The following is a 27,187-nucleotide window of genomic DNA, read 5'->3' as shown; positions in this document are numbered from 1 at the left end:
CTGAGTGAGGTCATGTCTCCTCCCTGTGCCCTCCACACATCCTCTTCCCGTCCTTTTCCTATTGCCCCTCGTTTACATTCTCCAGAGGAAGAGGGGGGGCGGGGGGAGGAGATGGAGGGCAAGGGCTTCTCTGCTAAAAACTGCATAGATACAAGGGGGGGCCGAGAGGGAGGGAGGCAGAGGGGAGGAGGGAGGGAGGGCGGTCTCTGTTGTTGTAACCTAGCACACAGTCAGTGTGTCAGAGACAGGCCCATCACAAAATCAGCCAGTCAGTGTGTCAGAGCGTGCAGGGAGTGGCACACGCGTGCGTGTTTACGACTCTGGCTGGGTATGTGTGTGTGTGTGTTTGTGTTTGTGTGTGTGTGTGTGTGTGTTTGTGTTTGTGCGGCATGGCTAATTTCATGTCGGAGCAGGGAGAAATCAAACCACACCCTCTCAAAATGTGCCAATGTCGTGCCCATGTGCTCGTGTGTCCATGGATGAGTGATTGGAGTGGAGAGAAAATGGTGAATGTTTCAGCATTTGTAATTCGGAGTTAAATGATATGTAATATTTGATTAAATATATGAAATCAGAGCTAAAACTAACAATTATTTAAACAATCGAGCCATCTATTATTTTCTCGATTCAATGATTACTTCTTTAGTCTATAAAATGTCAGATATAGTGAATATTTTCCATCCATCCAGCCCAAAATGTTTGTTTTGTCAGACTATAAATCCAGAACCCAAAGATATGCAGTTCACAAAAAAAAAAGAAAACCTCACATTGGCAACGCTAGCAAATATTTGGAGTTTTTTCCTTAAAAATCTATTTATACAATTACTTGATTATCAAAATAGTTGCAGATCATTATTTTACTAATAGTACTCAGCTTTGGTGATTTTCACAATGCCTTTTAGTACAAAAAAATGTAAAAAAGAAAATCTGCTATTTTACATTATATTACCAGTACCCACTGTGTGTTTAAGTTTTCAGCAATTTGGGTTTTTTCGTCGATCATGTTTAAGATGTATAAAAATGAGCTGTTGTGTTTTGTATACACACATTCCTGGCAACACAGACGTTTTATTATGGCCTGTAACAGGAGCACAAGGCGCTGTGGTGAGGTTAACTTTTGACTCTACCCCTTTGATTTTCTTTAGAGGGACTAAAATGACCACGCCTGGGATCAGACTTCAGCCTATTTGACTGTTGTTACAGACCCAGCCCTGCCGGGCCCTTCTCTGACACCTATAGAAGGTATTTACTCATCGTGATCTCATGACGAAAACAGCACACATGTAAGCTATGAGTCGCTCCATAGAGGCAGCTGGTTGGAGGATCAGCCGGCCCCCCCAGTCAGATTACCGAGACTGTAGTCTCACACCCTGCCGCCCCTCCTTCTCCTCCCCCCCCCCCCCCCGCAACCTTCAAAATGTAAAGTCTGTAAATCTGCATCCCACTGAGTCACACATCTGTTTAATGAGAGCTGCTATCCAAAACACACATCTTTCTCACATCATTGCATATTAAATTAAGGGGAAAAAAAAAAAATGTTGGTGCACAAATAAATGTATAAAAGTTTAGCAAACAAGCACAACAACACGGACATTTCAGCTTTCAAAAATGTGTCATTTATTAAAACTTTTCTCATTATTGAAAAAGTAGCCAGAAGAGTAATATCATGTAAAGATGAGCTGAGAGAGAGAGAGAGAGAGAGAGAGAGACAGAGACAGAGACAGAGACAGAGACAGAGAGAGAGAGAGAGAGAGTTTAGTTTCAATAGAAAAGATACTAACAGGATTGAGGGAGATGAAGGAGAGAGGGCAAGGGCAGACGAATGCAGCAAAGGCGGGGGAGGGGACTACAGTCAGCTTTTACGGTTGAAGCGGCTAAAATAAACAAGAAGTAGTATTCCGGACCCATCAGCAGTGGTCGTTGCAGTAGAAAACATACATGTAAATGGGACATCAACAATGTAAAAGAAGTGCAATTGGTTTCTCTGTCATTCCACAACCATATAAAAACAGGCGTGGAGTGGAGGACACCCCCCCCAGCCTCTGATCCAGAGTCAGCGCCTGGCCCGTCGTACCGTCGTGTTTGAAGATGGGACGGGGTGAGACGGTCTGACCCTGTGACTGTGGGCTGTTACTCTCCTTACTCCACAAACACAGGCAGTAAAATGGAGGCTGCCAGTGGCTCTGTGTTCACTTTTTTTTGGAGGAGACAGGTACGTAGATATCCCCCCCCCCCCCCCCCCTCTCTCTCTATTTATGTAAATAGTGTATGAACCACTCATACCAATTTAAAAAATATTTTAGTCTAAATATTTACAATACTTTTGCAATAGTCACATCGCTAAAACCCCTCCTACATTTAGAAGAATATTGTGAGCAGATTTCTCCTCTCAAACACGTAAATTAGAACTGGATTCAAAATAACAATAGCAGCAGGAGAGGGTGGTGCAAATAGAAGATTTCCTCCATTACAATTATATTTTTCAAGGGCACCAGCTTCACATGCGGTCCAGTCTGTTCCTCTATTGATCAGGAAGAAAAAAAGCTCCAAAAAGGAGGCTACACTTTAGTACTACCTGACAAATAGTAGCCACTGCTGTGTGTGTGTGTGTGTGTTAAGGTTGGACATGTAGCCAGTTTCTGTCTCTGTAGATGTGTGAATAGTAGAGCTGGACGCCAGGGTAAGCAGTAGATAGATTGTTGGTTTGGATGCTGTGTGGTTTCAGAAGCAAAATGAAAATGACTACATGTAGGCTTTCATGATTGAATGTGTACTGGTTTTGTGAAACTCAAGCAAACAATCAAAAAGCAGTATGAATGCACTGAAAGCACCAAATGTTTTTTCTGAACACATCCTATTTGGTAAAAAAAGGCACAGTAGTCAAATAGTCCAATCATAACATTTCACTTCCTTCGTTTTTACCCTCCTTATGATAGCAATAAAAAACCACAAACTGTCAACAGCAACTTCCAAATCCCCTCAAAACAAGTGTGGGCCAAACTATGCAAGCGCACAGCAGGCAATAACCAGCTGCCCAATAAATAAATACAAACAATAAATAAATGCAGTGTCCGATCAACACATGAATAAATTAACTGTGGGACTCGAGAGTCGTACGTCTTTGAGTGATCCGTGTGTTTTTGTCTTCTGGTTGGTCTTTTCAAAGTCTTTCTTGGATTGTTATGACACCGAGTTCTGGTCAGTTTAGAAACACCTGATCCTGATCCTCAGCATGACAAGAAAAAAAAAAAAAAAAAAGTTTCCCTCCGATTGCTGTGACGACACGCCTCTCAATCGCCCAAACAGTTGTTGGATTACATTCGTGAGTTGATCATTGTTTTCCACAGTCTCAGATGACTCTAACACACCACACGTACAGTGTAACGCTGCATTCTGTACACCGCGTTTCTCACATCTCTAGCTACAAGACTCTCGATGACTTCAGTGTTACGCTTCCTCGAGTCTATCTACAAGTGAAGGTGACATCAAAAACATTCAGCTCGCCCCGTGTTGAAGTTACCTCATCAAAATAAACCTCGGAAGCTTTCGTTCTGAATGTTGACATCAGCTTTTCTAATTTTGAATCGAGTGCGTCCCTCAAGTGAGACGTCTGCAGAAACAAGTCGTCTCTGAATACAGTGATTGCTTTCATGCTGAGGAGAAACTATTATTTGCTCCTCGTAGTTCTTCAAAATCTCTCCTATGATCATTTCATTAAAAAAAAAAAGCCCCTCAGCTTTAAGTGTCCTTTCCTATCCCCTCAACCACAACTGCTTTCGTGCAGGTTTAGATTATTACGCAATTGTGATCATCAACTCTATTGGTTTCGGTTAATTTAAAACACGGTATGCCCTGATGTTCGAAATATTGGTTGCAAATGTGGCTCTGATGAGGGGTTTCGTATGATCTGTCCTTTGTCTTCAACATTTAGCACCTACAATTCTTTCCTCCCCTTCCTCCCTTTAATGCATTTAAAATCACGGGCATTCAGCCTCTTCTTTCTCACACAGCAGCTTTAAACCCAAACCAGCAAAGGCTGCCGGCTCTTTGCTTGTTCAATGCATCAGGTCTACGGGGGGGGTGGGGCACACCACTGGCAAAGGCGCAGGTGGGACAAGAGGAGCTTGATTTTGACCCCGACATGTCTCGGCGTTCTCGCTTTCGCTCTGTTCTCCAGTGATAGGCTGGCTTTGGCACTGGATTGGCTTCTTCAGATTTTTGGGGTGCTTGTATTGTGTGGTAGAAGAGATGGAGCTGTTTTGTGTCTCTGGACTGCCCTTCCGTCTGAGCGGGAGGACCGGCAAGACGGGCTGCTTTTCATTGTTACTGGCCACCATTGTGCTCTCGTGTGTAGGGCAGGCCTTTCGTGGGGACAGGATGGGGGCGACGTGAACCCAGGTCAGGCTCGGCTCAGAGCTTTGACCCGCTTTGTATTTTGATTGCTTGCCGAGCTCCTCGCCGTCGCTGTCTTTTCCCTTTGTGTCCCCATTTAGCTGGTCGTCGCCGGCCACATCTGCTGAATTTTGGTTTGCATCTTCTGCACCAACACGAGGGCACTTGAGAAGCACGGGGGAAGGCGTGGAGGAGTCCGTACCGGTCCAGCTGAGTCTGCGCTTCTGAAAAATGAGCAGGAGATCAGTTTGCAAGTGAATATAGAATTCAATTTGTGGAGATTTGTGGTGTGTGTGTGTGTGTGCACGGGTAGGCTCTTGCACACACAGGAATGCGCGTGATCTCACCTTGACGGGAATGTGTAACTGATCCCTGTGCTTGTGAGGCGGGGTGGAGCGAAGCGCGTCATGGAGGGAGGTAGCGGGGGATGCGGCGACGCTGGAGACAACCTCAGGGTGGATCTGAGGAAACCAAAGCTTCAGCATCCCCTCCACCTGGAGCAGAGTGTTCAGGTACTTCTCCCTACAGAAAATTAAAAAAAAGACAACATACATTATAATTGAGGAGAAGTTGTCAATGCTATTGTGTTATGGCATTGGTAGAAATCCGGACGTTTGTGGTCCTGCGTAAAAACTGAAGTTTGGCGTTTCTCTGCACTGCCGGTGAATTCTGTAACTTTACCTTCCCAAAGGACTGTTCAATAAAACATAGAGCAGGAGATGAGGCTTGAAATGGAAGACTACTTCACTGATCTTTTCTTGTTATAGCTTCATTTACATGCTAAAAACCTAACTAAGATGTAGTGTCTAGTGATGCAGAGGCAAGACAAGAAAGAGTAACAGTCAGTAACACTGAGGGTGGATGTTGGGACAATGTGGACGACATCTTACCCGCTGTTGGGTCTCTGTAAAACACCCACAATCCTCTGGATTCGATCCATGGCGACGCTCTGCTGGAAACTACTCAAACCTGCCGATCAAATACATAATCCGCCAGTCAGCATTTGCACAGCAAGACTCCATAGTCACGAGAAAAAAAGAAGATGCATGCATGGATAGACATGCACACTCTCTTTCCTCTGACACACACACACACACACACACACACACACACACACACACACACACACACACACACACACACACACACACACACACACACACACACACACACACACACACACACACACACACACACACACACACACACACACACACACACACACACACACACACACACAGCACTTTCACTTGTGATACCAGCGAACTCTCGTGAGCTGATGAGTCAGCCACAAGACTGTCTCTTCACACACACGCTGCACTTTGGACTCCATCAATAGGCTGCATCAATACAGACTGCTGCACAAAAGGAAAACTCTCTATTGAAATGGACTGAGGCCACAGAGCTCATATAAAACCATGTTCAGCATCTACAACTTCTGCTGCCAGTCTGCCCACGGGCTCGACTGTAAGCAGCCATGTAAAGAGTGCTTACCTCGATCGAATCGGCCCCTCTTCAGTCCATTCAGCAGCTCCAGCATGGGCCTGACAAAACCCTGGAGCTCAGCACACTGACAGAGGAAGAGGAAGATGGATTACTACAGAGTTTGGGTTAGGCCTTGCTGTCTGAATCAGTCTGCTGGGCTTCCCTCTTGTACACATTGCTCCGTCAATCCCTCTCCTCATCGGCCCCCTTACCTTTTGAGCAAACAGCAGGTCTCCCTGTGATTTGGGGATCTGGCTCGTAGGATCCGTCTTGTCCAAACTGACGTGCGCTGCCTTGCTGCCGCTCTTCGGCCTGTATGACTCCTCTTCCTCTTTATCGGCGAAGTCATCGCACGTCCACTGGGACCCGGGGCTCTCCGACCCTCTGCCGCCGCTGGCCTCGGCCCCGACCGCCCCGCCGGTGACGCCGGAGGAAGAGCTGTCCGTCAGGAAGACGTCCGCGTCGTCCTCGGCCTGCTCCGAGTCGCTGAACAAGAGGCTGTCACTCGAGCTCAGGGAATCGAAGGAGGGCTGGGAGGAAGTGCTGCCCTGGGACTGCATTGCTGTTGGGGCAGAAGCAGAGGGTTGGAGTTATTTTGACAGTCAAAAAAACACTTGGCTAAACACTCCAAATCAGCAGGGTGTTACTAGAATGAGAGACAGACAAGAGGTGAAGACCTGTGAAAACAAAATAGCAAAGTACTGCTTTCCATTTGGCAATACTCTATTTTTCCCTATCTTACTCCCAAAAATAATAACCCCAATTGCTCAAAATGGTGGATATACCAGTGCCCTAGTTTAACATGTTGCAGAGTGGGACTGGGGGTAGGCAGTGGGCACACAATGGTAGTGCATGTCTGGCTCCCATTGAGGAGATCGGAGACTGGAAAGGAGAGTAAACTGTGAGGGGGATGGGAGCTTGTAGAGTAGTGAAATCAGAATAGGCTCTCTCTCTCCCTCCCTCCCTCCCTCTCTCTCTCTCTCTCTATGCCTCCGGTGCTCTCTCTAGCCCCTCCTCTCTGTCTCGGGCTTGCTCTCCATCCCCCCTTGGATTCACACACACACACACACACACATACACACACACAAACCTCTTCCTCTAAGGCTGTATTTCTGTATGCCTCTCATCGCTCCCTGCAGCTCATCCTGTTTCGTTATGCACACACGCCTCGTGCTACTCTTCCACAGACCAAACCCTCCTCCTCTTCTTACTCACATTTTACACTCCATCTCTGGCCATGTGCCTCTCTCTCTTTCATCCGTCTTTCCCTTTTTCTTCTCGCTCTCTGTGTAATCTCCGAGTGCTGCCGCTGCTCTTTGATCCCACCAATACAGAGGGACCACATGAATACACCGGTACACACCCATACAGCTTTTATCAATAGAAGAAATAAAGTCTAAAATCACTCTCAGACAAAAGGAGACAGTTTTTTTTTGCAGTGTGGCCACACTGACGAAAGAAGGGCAAGAACTACTTCTTGAGTCAAAAATAATAATCTCAATTTCAGGAATAACTAACATTCTCAACAAGCCTGATCTGCTTTTACAACAAGCAAATACCATTTACATTGTATTAGTGTCCGGCTTCCCTTCAGGCAAGCTGCATCCTCTTAAAACCTGTTTACATGCATCTGCACGAGTAAACTTGCAAATCTGTGGTGCTTATTCCTATTTTTCCACGCCCCGTGCGCTCTAGTTCATAGCCTGTGGTGGATGGGGTGGAGGTGGAGTGGGTGTGACGGGGTGGTGGTGGTGGTGGTGCATTTGTCGGCACGGTCTGCACAGGTATGCATGGACCATGAGGCTGCGTCTCAGGTGTTGGCTGCGTGTGTGTTTTCGCGGCGCGATGCCCATAAACAGGAACTCACACACCGCATGTGCTTTCACAAAATGGTCCGTACAATTCCAACAAAGACGTAATATTTAAAATACCAGAATAAAACCCGAGTGACATGACACGAAAGTAAATAACAAATATAGACCGAAACACGCTTTTATCAATGTAAAGTTCTGCCCCGGTGATCATTACATTTAATTGTCTATTAACAAAAATAGACGGAACAAAGCCACGTGAGAATAAAAAAAAAAGAAAAAGCTTTTGGCTATTATTACCAAATATTACCGGGAGCACATACAGGATACAGAGAGACAGGAAATTCCTGTAGGCTAGCCGACCAACTTCGTGAAACGCTGTTAGCCATAAAACAAAACAAAACAAAGATGCTAGAGTAAACATGCTCACCTTTAGTAATGTGGGATAAAACAGCAGCTGCCAGAAACAATCGTTAACGGCTCTATCTCCTACTTTGATACGACAGATCCGTCAATACACACGTAGCTGGAGCAGCATCGGGGCGTCCAGCCTCAGCTCTCTCTCTCTCTCTCTCTCTCTCTCTCTCTCTCTCACCTCATCGGTTTGTGTATTTGCTCGCTCTTTCTCTCGGCAGTTTACGAGCGTTAACATGTGCGCGGATCCACGTGCCCACGTTTTGCGCGCATTCCATTGGCTGCCGGCCCGGCGGTGTCGTACGCTAGTGGCCGACCCGTCCAGCCAGTGATCGCTCTGCTCGCCGCTGATTGGACAGCGACCCGGGCACTCACGGTCCTGCCCACTCATGTGTCGCCCGTGCGCATGGTGTCGGGGGCAGGCCTGCTCTACTACAAGCAAAGCGGGGTGTAAACACGAGCACGCACCGCGGCGTCGCCACGCGAGATGCTCAATATGTTATATGCATCAATATTGCCTGGAACGTGCACAATATGCATCACCCCGCCTCTTCACAAGTCGCTACCAAAACGTTAAAAGACTGAACACGCCAGAAAGTAAGAAACCCAGTTCAGGAACATACTAATATAATTGAATAAATGCCTGCAGATCTAATAAACACCAGCAAAGCAGAGATCACATTTTCTCTTGCTTCTGAGACTGACGGACCTATAATCAGTCATTCAAATCTCATCTCATACAGTTCTGACTGAAAAAACAGACTTAACAATGACCTCTGTGTGGAGAGTCCGGCCTCACACAGACCGTGCCATTGACATCATATGGGATTATGGTGAAATAGAGCACTCTTACATTAATCACAGTGCATAGACTCAGTCTCCAGTAAACATCCATAATCCCCTGATTCAATGACACAATTCACCTTCCATATTTGAGTAATGCCAATACACACCTCAATGGCTCCCTCCGCCTTTATTCAGCCCTGCAAATAAGGCTCTTCACGAGGTAAGATAAAGATAAGATCCAATAAAATAGGTAGGTAGATAAGATAATCCTTTATTAGTCCCACAGCGGGGAAATTTGCAGGATTACAGCAGCATAGTGGATAGTGCAAACAGACAAGGAAAAGGCAAAAGTAGAAAAACAAGATCAAAACAGGTATATTAAATACGTAATCACACAGTAAAGGTATAATATAAGTTGGGTCAGTCATCAAGATGGGAAATTTTCTGGATCAGGCCAGTCACATGGCTGGGGATATAGGTCGACCTATTATTACAACATAATTATTTAACCCTATTATCTTGGCTAGTATAGCGGACACTCAAAATGTGTTATTGTCACATTTTTGTATATGTATCTGTATTAACAGATGTGTATTTTCTGTATTTTCTTCAGTTGTCTCATATGTTAAACTGACCTAAAGTCTTTGTGACACAAAAACATGTTTCTCTTATAACAAGTGTCATTGTACAGGTTGCACAACTGGAAAAGTGGCAAAAGACAAAATTCTATTTTGTGTCGCCGTGGCTCTATTGTTAAAGTCACTAATACATGAGAATGTATAGTGACAGAGATTTGACCATAATGCAGCAGGTCCGTTTACAGGTCCATTATTTATGGCCATGCAGCAGCTTATCCTTCCACTTAAGGTTACTGCAGAGTGAAGTCAGTGACCCTCACTTGAAACATGCAGTGCAGTGCAGTATACAACCGCCATATATGAACAGACCAAAGACGCGCATGCACACTTGCTGTCCCACGCTCATATTGGTATTTTCGCTCCTCATCAGTCCTTAATTGTGGTTCAGTTATTATGCTGGCTTTTACTGGTATTTTTAGACGTGAAATACCGGTTTAGAGCATGAGGAGTGGTGGATGCCTCTAAGCGCCTTGCATGTTAGAGTCGGGGATGAAGGGTCTTCCCATCCCCCACTATATACATACAACATACACATGAACCCACTGCACCCTCCCCTCAACACACATACACACACACACACACACACACACACACACACACACACACACACACACACACACACACACACACATTAAGCTGTGTCCTTGTTTGATTGACATTGCTTGTCTTTGAGCCTTGTAACTGTGTACCATCAATTAGTCACCTCAACATCAGGTGATCACACCAGCCCCTCTTTTTGTCAAAACACAATAAAGGTTAACCTTTGGTAATAGTAAACCAAGGGAGAGGTTCCTGTTTTTCTAGGTTACTGGGACTAGGTCAATGGAAAAAGCTCTCCAACCCCCACAGCATTCCTCTGCAGCACGTGAACCCAACAGTTCACGGGTTGAAAACCACCCCCGTCATTTCCATCCTTACATCTCCTTTCCGTCCCATCCCCCACCTGGTTTCTGTGTGTTGTTTCTCCATCCCCTTCTCATTATCAGCCCCTTTGTATTGACATAGTCGAGAATTCAATAAGCGTGAGCACGTGAAGCCTAAGTCCATGGATGGTGCTTTTGTCACTGCAAGTGGGTCAAAGAGCAGTGTGTCAAACCGGTCACCTATGGAAAACACAGCCTGTTTCAGTTAGGTTGCTCAAGACGGAGATGTTTATACATCTGGAATAAAAACAGATATGTTGCAGATTAAGTTACAATACAGTCTAAAATTATTTGTAGATTAACTGCTGAGGCCGTGTGCTTACGGGACATATAGGGTGTGTAAATTATCCTATATGGTTTATGTCAGGACAAGACCGACAGAAGTGGATTGAATTCAGGCGTATAGATTAATTATCTATAACCAGGAGTTGTTTGTCTTGAGGTCTTGCTTATTGGGAAAGCATGCAAGCGTCCATGCAGTGAAAGCATGCAGGAGTTCAAACGTGCAAGCAGGTGTGGTCAGAGCAAGACACCACAACAGAAATATGATCTGCCCCTGCGAAGAGGGAGGCCCAAAGACAGACTAAATAGTAAATATCCACCCACTCTGGTTGCAGAGGCCGAGCAACATATCCTGTTTCAACAGGGAAACAGTGACACATTGCTGTGTCCTCTCTGCACTGCATTTGTCCATCTGACTTCTCCTTCTTCACTACTGGCATACTACAACTTTCACAAAGAAACAAGATGAACGACATATTCCCTTTTCTACTGTTTATATGTATGGTTGTATATCCCTCAGCGTCGAAAGTAGGCTACAGTTCATATTTACTGCTGTGACAAGCAGGAACAGTATAGCCTGCTATTTGTTTTTCAAATTTAAAGCATTGGACTATTTATGTTATCATAGATTATATATAATGTTATGTTTGTAAAAGGCTGTAATTTGCCCATAAATCACGAAAAACATCAACATCTATTTAAAACCATGTCACATTCCTTCTCCTGCCAGAGCTGCAGCCTTTTCCGCCCGCTCACATTTGCGGATCCGGGACATGTGTTCATCAGTATAAACAGAGGCATCTTCACATGTCGGAGAGACGCTCCGCAGCTAGATTTGTGAATGAAATCAGATGACACCCCCCGCTGTGAAGACGCAGCCAATAGTGTATGTGAGCAGTCTCTAACCACGCCCTTTAATGGAACGCTGAGCGACCAATGGGAGGCCTGCAAAGGTTTTATCGCTGTTGCATAATTTGGCTGAAGCGCTTCATGTTGTGTGGAGAGATGGAGCGGAGAGAGAGACAGAGGAGATGGAGGATAAATAAAACTGTGGATTTATAGCGCCAGAGATTAGAGATCACGTGAGAAATATTAGTCACCACAAGAATAAAAGAATACAAGAGTTTGACAATGACTAATAATACTCATAGGCTAATCAATAGATATTTAATAGGCCTACTGAATTCAGCGGACTAGGCCACGAAATAGAATTTAGACAATCAAATAAAGACAATCAAATACGTCATAGTCCACCCATCCATCTCCTAGAGTTACCATGCTCAATGCAGTAAGTGATGCAACCTTTTGCAGTTTTATGCGAACGTTTTAAATGTATCCTTGACCCCTGAATGTGATGTAATCCAGATCAAAAGACTCTCGGCCGGATTTCCTTTGAGATTTTAAAGGGAGAATTCACCTTAAAAACACAATTTGAATCAGAATCAGTTTTAGTAGGTTTTCACATATGGGATTCACCCTGGTATTTTGGTGCATGAAATACACATAGTAAGAGAAAAATAAAGTACTGCGAAAGTCAAGAATTATAAATATTAAAAAAAGCCATTTCTAATAAAAATATGAAAAATATATTGGTTAAGTTACATCCAAATGCATTTTGTAACATAGCTGTGAGCCACCATTTCTCCTCAAAATGACCACCGTTGTTCCATTATTCGTTATTTGAGGAGCAGTCCCAGGGTTGTAACAGCTTTACAATGAAACAATGTAAATTCAGTTTTAGGGTGGAGTGTCTGTATAAAGAATCAGCCTAAAACATGTCACGTGGAGAGGGCTCCCCCTCGTGTTCAAACCTGAACAAGTCGTCCGTTCAAGTCCCTGCACAGTATGTTCAGTTTATGTTCCCTTTTTAATAGAGACATACTGTAAATCCGAAACATAGCATTTTAAAACAGAACTCACTTCCAGTATTTGTTCGGACTACATAAAACATTTAAGTACACAGAACGTTGGAGGTTTATGCAATCCTAACAGAGAATGAACATGAAAAAACCCAGTCCTTCTTTCACAGCAGACATTTTGATTTGTCATAGTGCGAAAAGCACATGTTACTTTTATCATTAATAAACCAAATTTAAAATTAAAAGCAAAAAACTAAATGGTGTGTACACCATTTGATTCGGAAAGGTTTAATTTGTTTTCCATATATTACATTACAAATTATTCTTATGCCATATGCCATATGCCATATACCATATTTATATTCTATTCTATTCTTGTATTGCTGCAACATTTTGATATGAAGTGCCATTTTTAAATGTTGTTGTTAGTCAGCTAACAACATTAAGGCTAGCATTAAAGTTGCTGTGAGGAACTTTTGACTGGTTATGAAACAGTCTCAAATGAATGCTGATCTGAACTACATAAGAAAACAAGCAGTTTAGGGCCCGAGCACAGCCGGCGTCATAATATTAAGGCTGTAACAATTATTTCCACTATCAGCACATCTGGCGATTCTTTTTTTTCAATAAACATTAGTTGTTCAGTGTATGAAATATCAGAAAATAGTAAAAAAAAAAAAATGCCCGTCACTATTCCCTGAAGCCCAAGATCACATTTTCCAAATTGTTTAACTTTTTCTTATTTTAATCAGACCAACAGTCAGATATTGAGTTTACTATCACATCATTTGTTTTGACATTTTTGCTTGAAAAACAATAATTGCAGATTAATCTCCTGTCAATCAACGAATCAATTTTTCATTTGAGCACGATGGTTGGTTTGTGGGTTCCTGGAGAAATAATGAAACAGCCATGTAAGAATAATAAGAATAAGAAAAATGAAGATGAACACCAGGCTGATCCTTTAAACGTCGATCAGTACGATCAGAAACATTCTGCACTCGGTTGAAGCTGCAGCAGCATCCCATCGTGGGAAAAAGTGAGGTTTTATTCTCAGATTCCTCAAATCTGCTGTTTTCGGTTTTTAGTGAAACCTCTCCAACTGCAGGTGAACACATCTGAAGGCATTCAGGTGAAAACTACATTTATTTTTGTAAGAAGTGAACATCTGTGTCAAGATCTAGTTTAAAGACCTTAAAGTGACAATCTGTAAGACTTTTATTTAAATAAATCGATTGCTCACATACTATGTTTATTGCTTTGTATTAAGCGATATATATACTTGGGAACCACTAAGTGACACATCCTCATCCTCTCTTCTCTGTCAGTTCGTCTTCTCATATCCAGTATTTACAAAAAAAGATATTGAAAATTGAGGTCAGATGAAATTTATTGTCAAACTGAAACAACTTTCTCTCACCTAGCAAGAACTCAGAAACACTTTTTAAAAACGTTTAGCATTCAGACGCCTCTTCTCAGATCCACACATTTCTCATATGGCCCCCTATTGCCATCTTTTGTGTCCCATTGTAACAACGCAGTAACCTCCTTTTCCCAGCGCTGCATTCTGGCCCTCTCTTCTGTCCTCTCAACCTCCTTTTCCAGCAACTATGTAATACTGAATTAGTTCTCACTCACTGGTCCCTCTTTACGTCCCTGATTTCTTTCCATCTCTGCCCACTCTCTCTTTCTCTCTCTCGCTCTCTCCTCTCTTCATACATTCTCTCCATCTCTCTCTTGCTGAGACCTGTTCTGGTGCCCTGCATGCCAGAGTGGAGCCGGCATGTAACATCCACAGTCTGGCTGTTAAACAGAGCTGTGGCAGGTGGGATCGCTGGACCCAGTCGATCTCTCCCCCAGTTCCCTTTCTCTCTCCCTCTCTCTTTCTCTCCCAGTTGCTCCTCATCTCTATTTTCACGTTTATTCATTGCTGTGTATGGGCAAGGAGGGCTAACATGGACTGTTTGGGTCTTTTTATCCTTCTAATGCTTCAGTGTTTCCAGTGGACGACTGCCCCTGCTGCTGGTAAGATTGTTTTGCTCTTGTGCATTGTTTGGGTGTTACAGTGTGAGCCATATTCAAATTTCCGAAATAACAATTGGATTTCAGTAGTATTGGAGCACTAAAATTGAACTGTAATGATATTAATGATAACTGATTAGAAATGATGAAAACCCAGCTTATTATAGAGTTATGTGAAATATATTTAATTTCACAGATGTGATGCATTTGACATGGTCAATTTTTTTATGAAAATCAAATCTAGAACCATTGTGAACTAAAGGAAGAGGACAAAAATAAGAGTTTTACAAGTTTTTCTATTTATTTTTTTCAGAGGAAGTTTCCTGGACCTACACTGGTGAGTTCAAGTTTATTTGTAACACATATAATCTCATCTCTCTCTATGTAAAGTTTAGCACGGCCTGATTAAAAAAGATAAACAACAACATACAAAGAGGGTGAATGATAATCTGGATTCATTTTACATATGTCAGATATGATTTGTAATCTGGGGCTTGATTATTATAAACTTTAGCAAAATCCAAAAGTCAACTCTGGAATAAATAAAGAGGCAATTGATATGATTGATTTCTTTTGTCCTAATTTAGGATAATTTGGAGTAATCCTGCCTGCTAATGACGAAGACATCCTAAAGCTTACTGAAAATCAGTGCAACTATCTGAATGAAACTACTCATATGTAAAGTTTCTCACATGTTAAACCTGTATCTCTAAAACATTCATACACTCTTTTGTACGTTGTGTAGGATTTCCCCCTCATATCTCCTAACCCCTCTCCCTCTGTTTCCCTCTACTTCTCTCTCTGTCTGTATTAGTAACAGTTGAACAAGCTGGCATGAGCACAGCAGTCACACAGAGATGATGAAGGGGTGGAGGGGGATCGAGAGGAAGAAAGCAAGAAAAAGGCAGAGAGAGAGAGGCGGGAGGCGGGAGGAGGGAGGCAGGTGCACGAGGATGAGGGTGTTGGACAGAGAGAGGGAGATGGGACGGGATGAAGCAAAAGCATAGCAAATCCTGCCCTGTATTGTTGCAGCGCACAATAACTTGTGTGTTGATTGTGTTGTGGACGCACACTGGCCGCCTATGCCGCGGACAATGACATTGTGGGAATGAATGGGGCACACAGACCACCAATCTCGGCATGCATTCAGGAGAGCAACGTCGGTGTACAGTACATACAGAATACACAGCAAACCAAAGAGGCTGTGACTGGAGAGAACTGATAGAGGCTTTAATTTAGGCTTTAATATATGGAGGCAAGTGTATTGTGCAGAAATATAGGGTGTAATTTTTGACTGGTAGACTGTTTAGTGACATCTTGGGTTCAGATGGGTTTCATTTGTCTTTTTGTTAATTAAAAAACAAACAAATTACAGTTTCTGAGGTTCATCCACAGTCCGTATGAATGAGTGAGGTTCTGTGTGTGTGTGTGTGTGTGTGTGTGTGTGTGTGTGTGTGTGTGTGTGTGAGGCATGTTGTGCAATGCAGTATTGCATGATGTGGCCGCCGCTGAGCTGTTAGCTGAAGTGGAAAGTCATTTTTGTTATGCACAACATTATGTCACACGAAAGAGCGGTATTACATGTTTGGGTTTTTTTCCCCACGCGAGACGGACAGTTATATAAAGTACTGAAGAGAGAGTCGGTCTCTCATTCCATCAGTTCCTCATCATGATAAGTGAGTAAATACATATACTGTATGTGTGTTTTTTTTAATCCTGCCTGATGCCATGCTCGGGGAGGTGCAGAGGGTCAGAATGTTCGTCCCCTCCGGTTACCATGGGGACCTCCATGGCGACCAGCGGCGGGGCCACGGGACTCACTTTTGAAGTTGGGTCGTTTGCTGTGGAGAGGAGTGAAGGGTGGGGGGGGGGGTGGCAGAAAACAGATTAGAGGTGCAAGGTGGGGGCTGCAGGCGCTGGGAAAGCAGCAGTGTGAGAATCAGAGGAGAATTGTGACGTGTTTACATCACTAATGTAAAGTGCGCTCCTCACATTGTGTGTGTGCAAGAGAGCGAGAGGCATGACTGCATGACGAACACGGTATAGTGCTCATTGTGGGGTTCATTTGGCTTTTACTTTTGTATTCAGCCTTTTTACATAAACATACATGCTCGTTATTAACAGCTTCAGCATTTGCAAAATCTGCAATTGCAAATATATGAATTATGTTTTTTTTTGCAATGACTGACACATTTTTTTGTGACATCTGTTTTCTAAAGCATTCCTCTCCCTGCAATTGAAATTCAGATTATTTGATTCACATGTCACTCTCTTCTTCGTCTTTTCTCTAACTTTCTTTTATTATGCAATTGGGGAGACCAGTTTCCTTTTTTACTCAGTGAACCAGAGCCTGAATCACTCTTTTCTCCCTCAATCACTTTCTCAATATGTATCTGAATTTTTCACATGCCAATTAATTGTTGAATTTGAAATGGAACATATTTTACTAGATAAATGCAGTCGGCTATACATATGAGTATATTAGCTGATATTAGCAGTAGATTCTTACAATAACCGAACTGTAACCATTCAATCTCTATATGATGATTAGTGTAAAAACGTACAAAAAAACACTTTTATCTAACAAGCAAATATTCAGTTGTAAATCTTTAATGTCTGGCTTTGGGATACAATATTTTCATCTGTTTGCAATACAGGAAAGGGACACTTAATTAAAGAATAATCATATTTATATAGGAATTCATTTTTATTTTCTCGTCTCAATTCCAGGCTAGCTAAAAAACATTTCATATTACTTTTAATGCAAGATCAAATACATTTTGTATATAAAAAAATCTATTATGTTTGTGACCTGTGCACATTTTGCAGATGCTCATACAGCTAAATAGCATTACAGTTATTCCGTTATTCTCGATCTATATCTTCAGAGGCTCATTTAATTCTGTAATTTAACTGCAAACATACTAAAGATGTCAGAGCATCTGGATAATAGTGTAGAGCCAAGTCTGGAAAAGGTAATATAAGGCTCAAGTGACATTCTGTATAGATTATGTTGTGGTTGTCAGTTGACATAGTTATTTAATGAGGTGCCTCAATCACCTGCTATTGTTGTCACCGTTCATGTGTGTGTGTGTCTTTGTTTCATGGGAGGTACACGTCACCTGCAGTTGAATTGATTTCAATTTTAGTCTTGAGAGTCTGATCCATAGCAGCATTCATTACAGTTCAACAAAAGATTTCAGCTGTGGTTAGAAATGATTATTGAGACGATGGTATCTATGGTTATGGACACACACACACACACACACACACACACACACACACACACACACACACACACACACACACACATCCATGTGTTCTGATTGATGCCAGTGTTGACTGGCAAAATGCATCACTGAAGGAAAACCTGGCTAAATGTTGGCAGAACAATTGTAAACGAGGTTCATGCTGGAATGTGGAATTTAATGAAAAATCTATTCAGATTCAACTTGTTTTCAATGTAGCTTCAATGAACATTGCTGTTGTCGATCCTTTATAACCCGAATGGCCCAAAAATAAACAATAGAATCTTGTGTAGTCAGAAATCCAATTTCAAAAATCATATTTGTGTTTATTTTCTTATCATAAGTTTTATCCAATTCACCACCATGAGGCTGTGAACCTAAGAAGAACCCAATTAACTGTCTTATATAATTAGAGACCAATCAATGGAGACTTTTCACTGGAGGACTGAAAGCCAGTTGGCTGTGTGATTTGGTGACATCATTGTTTTCTGTCTTTTCTCTTGTCAAAGGCTTGGTGGGTCAGTCCGAATGGTCGCAGTACTTCCCCGACTGTGGTGGTACTTCTCAGTCCCCCGTTGATGTGGTTACCACCCAGACTAAATATGACCCTAGTTTGATCCCCCTGACCCCACTGGGCTACAGCCAGCACGGCAACAAGCCCTTCACTATGTACAACAATGGACACACAGGTAACTGTGGCAGCCAGCCTCCTAACACGACCCACTTAGGTATCCAAGCAGCCTTACGCTTGATCTGTTTATATTGCACTATCCTCAATTGTAACCTGGCAGCAAACCTTTGACTTTGAAATTCAGGAGATGCTTCAAATGTTAAGATTTTTTAAAAGTAATTTTCAAGAAAAATGCCTTCCTAGTATTTCTTCTCCGCTATCTTTCCCCTGTCAGTTGAACTCAGAGAGTCAGCTCTTGTTTTGCTCCTCTCTCCATCAGCGGTCATTGAGCTACCTGACTGGATGGGACTAGGGGGGCTGCCCTGGCTCTTTACAGCTGTGCAAATGCACCTCCACTGGGGCAGCGGCGGCCCGAGTCACGGGGGCGGTGAACACACCATCAACGGACTGAGTGCAGATGCAGAGGTACGTTTAAACACGGCTCACTGTAAATGGTGAAATAACCAGAGTAAAGGTGAAATAACCAGAGTAAAGGGGCGGTCGAGGTCAAGTAGTGTCATGTTAGTAATTTCTAAGATTTTGTACAAAAATATGAACCGACAGTTTACCTCTTGTGATTATATCTATTCTGATATTATTTAAATGGAAGAAACCCAAACAGATTTATCACAATGTCCGAGGCAAAAAGAAATCTGTTCAATCTGTTGTTATAGACAAGAGGATAAAAAAAGTGTTCTACCAAACTAATTAAGTGACATTCGTGCAGGTAAAAGAATTAGGATAAACCAGGAGGCCAATTGTGTGTTTACACAATTAACTTTTTAAAGTTAGACAATAGTGACTTAACTGAGCCTTTATAATTATACAAACATGAAACAGCAGATTAACGTGGATTACACTGCAGATTTAAGCAGTGTATGAACACATTTCTACAGGACACACATCTACCAGGCAGCAACCTCTGGATCTAAAAAGTGAAGCCGATGCAGAAGTGCCTTAAACCTGCATTCTTTGTGCCATCGGGGGGCGACTCTGCTGGAGTCTGACTGTATAGAATTCTATGAAAAAACTGTCCTGCTACTCACTTGATTTGTTAGCCCAGTAAACAAATCAAATACAAACATGATATTCATTAAGTAAATCATGGTTCCATTCAGAGTAAAATAGACCGTAAAGCAGGGTATGCTTTAGGCGTGGTTACCTTGTGATCGACTGGTCGTACTTGTATTTCACTCTCACTTTTGTCAGGCATAAAGCAACAGAACAGCCCTAGAAGTGGCTGGTGAGTAAGACATAGACAGACCAAGAGATGCACAGCCCAGCTAACATTTGGTTAGCAAAAAAAGACAAGAGAGACACCCTGCAAATCAAGTTAGAGAAGAAAACACAAGTTTACCTGATTGATGTTCCCGAAATTCACTCTCGTGTTTTTTTTTAACATTATGTCATCGAAGAAATTATGTTGTTTTAATAATTTTGCCTCAAAATCAAATTTGATATTATTCCTTATGTATGAACATTATTATTTCTGGCCTTCAGCAATTAACAGTATATTACCTTCAGTACACCCATGAAGCCCCTCCTTGGTAGGAGAGTCAACAAACTGCTCCAATTTGAACCTCATGTTCAGGTGAGCCAACAAAATTCAGCCACAGCCCAAAATGCTGCAAAACAACCTCAAAACAGAAAACTCCCGACTCATAAATTCTGCAACCCAAATTACTGCAACAAGCACTATCATCACAAAAGCCAATGAACTGCATCCGCAAAAATAGCCAAAATACGAAATGCAACACAAAGTACAACTGGCTACAAGCACAATTAATAAAAATGTCCAGATTAACACTAAATCACCAAATCTACATGCCAAAATAAAGAAGAAAAATGACCACCAAACAAATCAACCCATCCCAAACCTCACACACACTTTGGGCCATCCAAAGTTAACAACAGAAGGGAAGACATCCTGACCAATCCACGATGGGTCCTTGGATCTGGGCTCCCCTCCCCCCCACCATCCTGAACCACCATTAACCTAAACAAAACAGAAAATAAACCACGAAAACAGGACCAATGGACCCAACAAAAACTAAACAAAGTGACACAATTTTAATCCTCTCCAAACATAAACTGCTTAAACAGTTTGGAGGTGTGAGGGATCAGCTTCTGTTGCTTGTATTTTATAGTGCAGCTGAAGAGACAAGAAAGGGGAAGAGAGCCCAGGCCACTTCGGTAAGGAGTCAGTCTTACTACATGGGCTGTAGCTCTACCAAGTGAGCTGCCGGGGAGCCCAGCACGAGAGAATTTAAGCAGATTAAAAAGACAAAAATCATGAGATGGTGTGAAAAAAAAAAAAAAATCACAAACATAACGAAAGAGAGGACAAATAGTAAAGAATGGAACATATCGTGCATGAGTGGTCTTATTATATAATGGGACAATTAAGCTCTTTCTCATTCACATCAGTCTCCCCGTTGCTCTTCGGTCATTCTCTCAGAAGGAAAACTGAGTTTGCACGCAGCTCTCCCTCTCCCAGTTCCTCCCCCTCGCTCTTCTTTTAACCCTCGGCTGTCAGGAGGATAAACCAGGACGTCTCTCTCCTTCTCATGAGTGTGAATGGACAAACTATAACAGTGTCCCTCCTCTCCCCAGCTACATGTGGTGCACTACAACTCTGAGCTCTACCCCAACATGTCCACAGCTATGACGCAGAGTGACGGCTTGGCTGTTTTAGGAGTTCTCATTGTGGTAATAAAAACAACTGCTAATTCACAGTGGCATTAATTGTATTTTGAGCAAAGCAATAAAAATTAAATCCTGAGTTTTGGTTTCCCAGACGGGTGAGGAGATCAACCCAGCATTTAACAACATCCTCAACTACCTGAGCCGCATCAGACATGCTGGTAGGTCTACTTTCTAAATTCTTTACATATTTTGTTGTGAAGCATATTTGCATATACTTTATATTCATATAGATTTTTGACTCCAGCAAACATTTTCTCATCCTTCCATCGACTGGCAGATCAGAAGGTGTCCATTCCAGCCTTTGACATCCAGTCCCTGCTCCCGGAGGATCTGGGACGCTACTACCGCTACAACGGCTCCCTAACGACGCCGCCCTGCTACCAGAGTGTGATGTGGACACTGTTTAACGAGAGGATTCAAATCTCAAAGGCACAGGTAAAGCTGAGACACAGAGACTCGTCTAAAGTGTGCAGAAGTGGATCACACAAGCCTCAACTCAGCGTTTACCTTTCATGTAGACATTGATTTCATTTGTGATCCATGATGGATCTTCTACAAGACAAACTGATCCAACATGAATTGAAATGATGTCTCAAAATAAAGTTATTGACACGACTGAACAGTGGTGAAAAGTATTCTAATCACCACCTCAATCCACTGTTAGTGTCAAAGTCCCCACCTAGATATGGAAAGTAATATCCACCACTTGATAACACGACTTAACATTTGCTCACTAAATCAGTTTACAAAGGGACTTTTATTATATTTGAACTGCTAATTGTTGACCGCCTGTTTACTGCTACTTCGGTCATTTACCTTCTCTTTTAAGTTTCATGCATCAGGACGACTGTAACTGTTTTTTTTCCCAATTCCTCTCCTCTTCACCTCTCCCCTCCAGCTGCTGAAGATGGAGACAATACTTTACTCCAGTAAAGCCAACGATCCAGACAGGATGCTGCTGCAGGACAACTACCGAGCGACGCAGCCGATCAACCACAGGGTCGCCTTCGCCTCCTTCAGCGCAGGTTCGACCGACACAATTCATCATTGTGTTGACTGCTGACATGAAAGATAAGCACATGCTGTCTTAGGAATCATTTGCCTGAAAATGACCTCCTTAGAATGTTAGGGATTTATTAGGGTAATAAATGAGAAGCATATTCTTAGAGTTTATCCTTTCAGGTTGCACAAATGTGAAAAGTTGCAAAAGGTCACAGCCAATCTGCGGTGACCTCCAGTGTTTTAGCAGAACAGCACTTCTGAGCTGGTGGATTGTAACGTCAGCCCGCTGTAATGCAAACCACACTAATAAGCCAGTGGGTGGCCATGTGGACCATAGCAATTCGCATAATTCATGCAGAGAATGAAAAGTGGAATGTGCAGAGAAATGTGGGAATATTAAGGATTACCGGTGACTTTGTCCGAGTGAAAGAGCCTTTGGACGGCAGGAGTAGAGAGAGGGACAGAAATAAAGGGGGGAGGGGTGGAAAAGCAAGGGGGACTCAGTGTTTGTTTGCTAGCTGATTAGAAAAAAAAAAGGATTTGCAGAAACTAAACAGTGACTCCATTGTTATCACAAGAGTCTAACTGAGGAAAAAGGGAGAGGAAAAAGAGACACAGAGAAGGGAAAGAGGGAGACAGAGTGGTAGACAAAGACAAAGGAGAAAGAATTTGTGTAAAGTCCTCATTGTAGTGAGTGACTGAACTGGAAGACCTGTGATATCAGCACTGTTGTCAAAGGAAGCAATATTTTTAAACAGCTGAAAGGCAGATTTTGCTGAGATTCACCAACAAATAAATGTGTATGATCTAAAAATCTACTGATTTAATCAATCTTTTGTTTGTTGTAGAATCGGGGAAGGAGCTCTCTTCCGGTAAGTATATTTGTGCTTTTACTGTATTTTTTGTAAGTAACCGTCTGCCTGATACCGCTGATAATCACATCAATGCTTTTAATTATTCAACAGCTCTGTTGTTTTCTTTTCTTCTGCAGGTGAAGTCACAGCTATAGTAATAGGAGTGATGTGTGGCTGTGTAGGTCTGGCAGTGATCATTCGCTTCATCGTGAAGACGATACGGTGAGGCGCTTCGCTGCGATGCTCCATACTTTCTCTGTTTCTGGTTCTTTCAATGGCTGGAGGCTGCCACAAGTCTGCCGCTGTTCTGGTTTAACTGGTTTTAATCTGCAGAAACGGTGGGAGCTGTCAATGTGGAAGTACCCCGTCTCTTCTCATTCTCCCTCTCCTATCTCTTGGCAGATTTTTTACACTCCTCCACCGTGAATCAGTCGTGGTAAACAGGTGGTTTACCTGATCTCATTACTGACAAGGATGCACAACTTTGCACTGACAGCGTGACTTCTTCTTTTTGTGCTTGACAGATATCCTGAAGCGCAGATCTTTGATCAATAGCATGACAAACAAAGGGTTATTGAAAAAACTGGGAATATAATACAGCATTTTAAAATCTATTTATAAACAGCATTTTTATTTTACAAAAACTGAAGTCATGTGTGCACACTGCAGGGACATTTGAGATTTCTGATATAACTTAGAGTCTGACCAACACACTGGCATGGCTGGTACTACTGTCTGATTTGGGTTTATAACACATATATTGGTATATGTAGCAAACAAGTAAAAAGAAATGGCCAAAATATGTTTGAGGAAATACAGAAACAGCATTTCATAGTGTTTCAATCCACATCCTTATCGGAGCCAATTGTTCTATTATTAAGTCTATCCTCATTGATATGAATTGATAATAAATTGATATAAAACTTTGGGTCAAGGAACCTATTCAAGCATCTACAAGAAACAAGTGAGTATCACAGTACAGACACATACAATCACTTGATGAGACCGGATTCAAAACACCATCAGCTTTCTTTAAAAAAAATAAAAAATAAAAGGTCAAATGATGTTTTTGGCATTGACCTCTACTGAAGATGTCAGTAAATGTATAATCCTCTTTGTAAGGTTTCACAATAAAAGTTAAAAACAACTCAAAGATCAGCGCAAAGGATAATCTAATTCTCTGACATTATGCTGCAATAACATGGCTGTTTCCCAATATCTTCTCTCATAATCACCACTGATTAATGAAAGTATGTGGTGGGTCCCACCAGTCAGTCATTTAACCTCTCCAGGGGTTCCCAAAGTCCCCATAAAGGTTCCAGTATGTGTTATCTCAGAGTCTTGATGTTAAGGATCAAAATACGATTTTGATATTTGAACAGAGATTCAATCTTCAAATGAGATTACAGTGAAATTATCATAACCCTCACTCCCCCTTCACAAGCATCCAGGGAGCCTTCAGAGCGCCCTACACCCCCCTTTGGGAACCACTGGCTTTCATAATGTCAATCCGCCGTGTGCGATGACTTTAAAATGTCACCTCCCAGAGCGGAGGATGGAGAGAGAGTGAGTTTTGAACTCTTTGCACACGGCCTCTTTGAAATGATAAATATCTTCTCTCTGTTTTGGTCATGTGATTCTGTCTTTTGATCTGTGACAGCTCTACCTCTAGCTGGGACGTCCTACCCAGTAACCGGCCTGCTCCCATGTCAAGGTTAACGTCAAAAATTATAACCTTTGACCTCAAAACCTTAACCTCTAAGAGTTAGATTCCTGACCACCTCTCTCTGCTTTAACCACCCATTTATAGTGACTCATCCTCTTCTATAACACCTCTCTTTGTAGTATTAGAGCTTAAAGAATTTCGGCAAAACAACTCAAAACTGTCTTTTGAAAAGCCTCCGGTGGACATTCAAACTGTAAAGGAGCCTTATGCAGCCACTTTAGCACATTCCCTCCCTCTTTGTTTATTATAACATGAATGATTTGTACTTATTTATCCACTTACATATCATACAACATATCTCAGTGGCTGAGGGGTAAAACATTCTCATGGTGGACCTAAATTCAACATTCCAAAAAACACACCAAAGCCATCGACTCATGCACAACCTTCCATGTATTCTTTAACAAATGAGGACCTCTGCTGGACAACATAGCACTCTACACTAACAGCGTGCTAGAAGCATTCGTCAGACTCAGTGGGAATTGCTCTTGTCTTTCATGTTTCAGGATGAAGGAGCCAGAGAAAGAGAAAGAGAAAAAACAAGACATGGCTCTGAACCCGACGTCTGAAGCAGAAAAGAAAGCAGAGCCCTCACCGTCTCCTCACACCGAGCCCTAGCTGACGGCACAGCCCACTTCAGGGCTTCAGTCCAGACACTCGCAACACACTCAGTTTGCACGCGAAGCAGTTGGTGTTACTACGTCAGTTTGCTGAGTTGTATGTTCGCTCTTGCAATGTCTGGGATGCATGATTGGTTCATGTAAATACATTGTAAGATATATTTTGCTGTTTTTTTGTTTGTTACACGTTTGGATGTTATTTCATCTTCCTGCTTTGAAACACAAGCACACTGCACTGTATGACATGTAATAGACTTATGAAATATCTACCTGTGAATTCAATGTAATGTTACGATTTTATTTAGCCCCTGGACTTGAGCATTGACACACAGGAGGTCTTATGAAATGAAAATCTATGATTAAGGTTTTGAGGGATTTAAAGTACTAAGTACAGACTGATGCTGTTCAAACACTACGTCCCTGAACTCAATTTAGAGGAATATATTGTAAATGGATGAGTTATATTTATGTACATGTGTTCATTCTATTGCAAAAAGTGTTATTGGTTCTATTTGTCTGACTGATTTTTTTTGTCATATATAACTTGCCAACATGGGCACCTCATTAAAATACCAAACTTGGAAACCTCACCTGCTTTGATTTCTTCATTTTGTATGTGTGTGTGTGTGTGTGTGTGTGTGTGTGTGTGTGTGTGCGTGTGTGTGTGTGTGTGTGTGTGTGTGTTGTTCTGACTACAACTCCCAACAGCTATTTCAAAGTGGGGGAATATTTCTTTGGACTGCAACAATGCAACGTTTAGTCTGGAGCAAAGCAATCTTACAAAATGTCCACATATTGTTGACAGAATTCTCAATAATTAAACAAAGAGACAATAAACTATTAAACTACAAAGATCCATCAACATTTAACTTGCTGAAATACACCTACAGTATATCGGATATCGGCCGATACCGACTCAATCAGTCAATGACAATGGGGCCGATCTACTCAATTCTATAAACTTTATATACTGCAGTTTAAATTCCTGTTGAAGTTTTGACCACTTTCTTGCTGCATTGAAAAGATTTACACTTGAATTGTAATTCCTGTTAATCTTGAAGATGTTTTACCAAGTTGCTGTTGCATTATTTTAATAATAAATAACAATTCACTGAATTTATATCTACATATTTCCTTGTTACATTTTGTTTTACAAAGAAAGAAAGTGATGTTAAAGTGAAGCCTGCTGTTGCTTACGCATAAAGAATGACCCCAGTCTCTTCCACACAGTGAGGCCGATGGCTTATTAATTAAACACTGGTATCAGATCGATACTTCTACTTCTACTAATTCTCAAAGCCCAGGTATCACTATCGGTATCAGGACTAAAAAAGTCAGATCGGTGCGTCCTTATTCATTATGCTCTGAATTCATGAAGGACCTATAGGACCACAACAGCACATAGTACAACATGGTGTCTTTGTGCTTTTTTAGTGGTTGTGCTTTATGTATTTTAACCTTCAGCAGCTCAAGGCATAACCTAATTAACTCAACTATGCAGACTGTGGGGACATTAAATAAAGCCTTTGACTTGTCCCAGAATCGTGATTGGCTTCTCAAAATTAGAATAAATTTTTTAAATCACGGGTTTGAAAAATAATAAATAAGAGTATGTCATTAACTGCATTTTGAAAATAAATGAATAAATCAGGCCAACAGGAGAAAGAGACAGTAAAATGTATAAATAACTTAAGCATTTATATATTTAATTCTCAGTATGCACGTTTATAATATTTTCATGTATTTACT

General features: G+C 42.0%; 1 protein-coding gene across 1 annotated transcript; it reads right to left on the bottom strand.

Moving 5' to 3' along the window:
• Positions 1-2,806: 2,806 nt before the first annotated feature.
• Positions 2,807-26,743, bottom strand: LOC142969374 (uncharacterized). Its single transcript, XM_076109244.1, has 6 exons — positions 22,053-26,743; positions 6,090-6,439; positions 5,887-5,962; positions 5,283-5,361; positions 4,740-4,914; positions 2,807-4,616 (listed from the first exon to the last, which is right to left on the bottom strand). Exons 1-6 carry the CDS (start codon positions 22,069-22,071, stop codon positions 4,056-4,058), a joined length of 1,260 nt encoding a protein of 419 aa, XP_075965359.1. The 5' UTR covers positions 22,072-26,743; the 3' UTR covers positions 2,807-4,055.
• Positions 26,744-27,187: the final 444 nt, after the last annotated feature.

Source organism: Anarhichas minor, unplaced genomic scaffold (assembly GCF_050575085.1).
Source record: "Anarhichas minor isolate MPS153535 unplaced genomic scaffold, ASM5057508v1 ptg000041l, whole genome shotgun sequence".
In the NCBI taxonomy this organism is placed as follows: Eukaryota; Metazoa; Chordata; class Actinopteri; order Perciformes; family Anarhichadidae; genus Anarhichas; species Anarhichas minor.
Note: the sequence above shows the minus strand (reverse complement) of the source record. Positions and strands in the feature narration are given on the sequence as shown.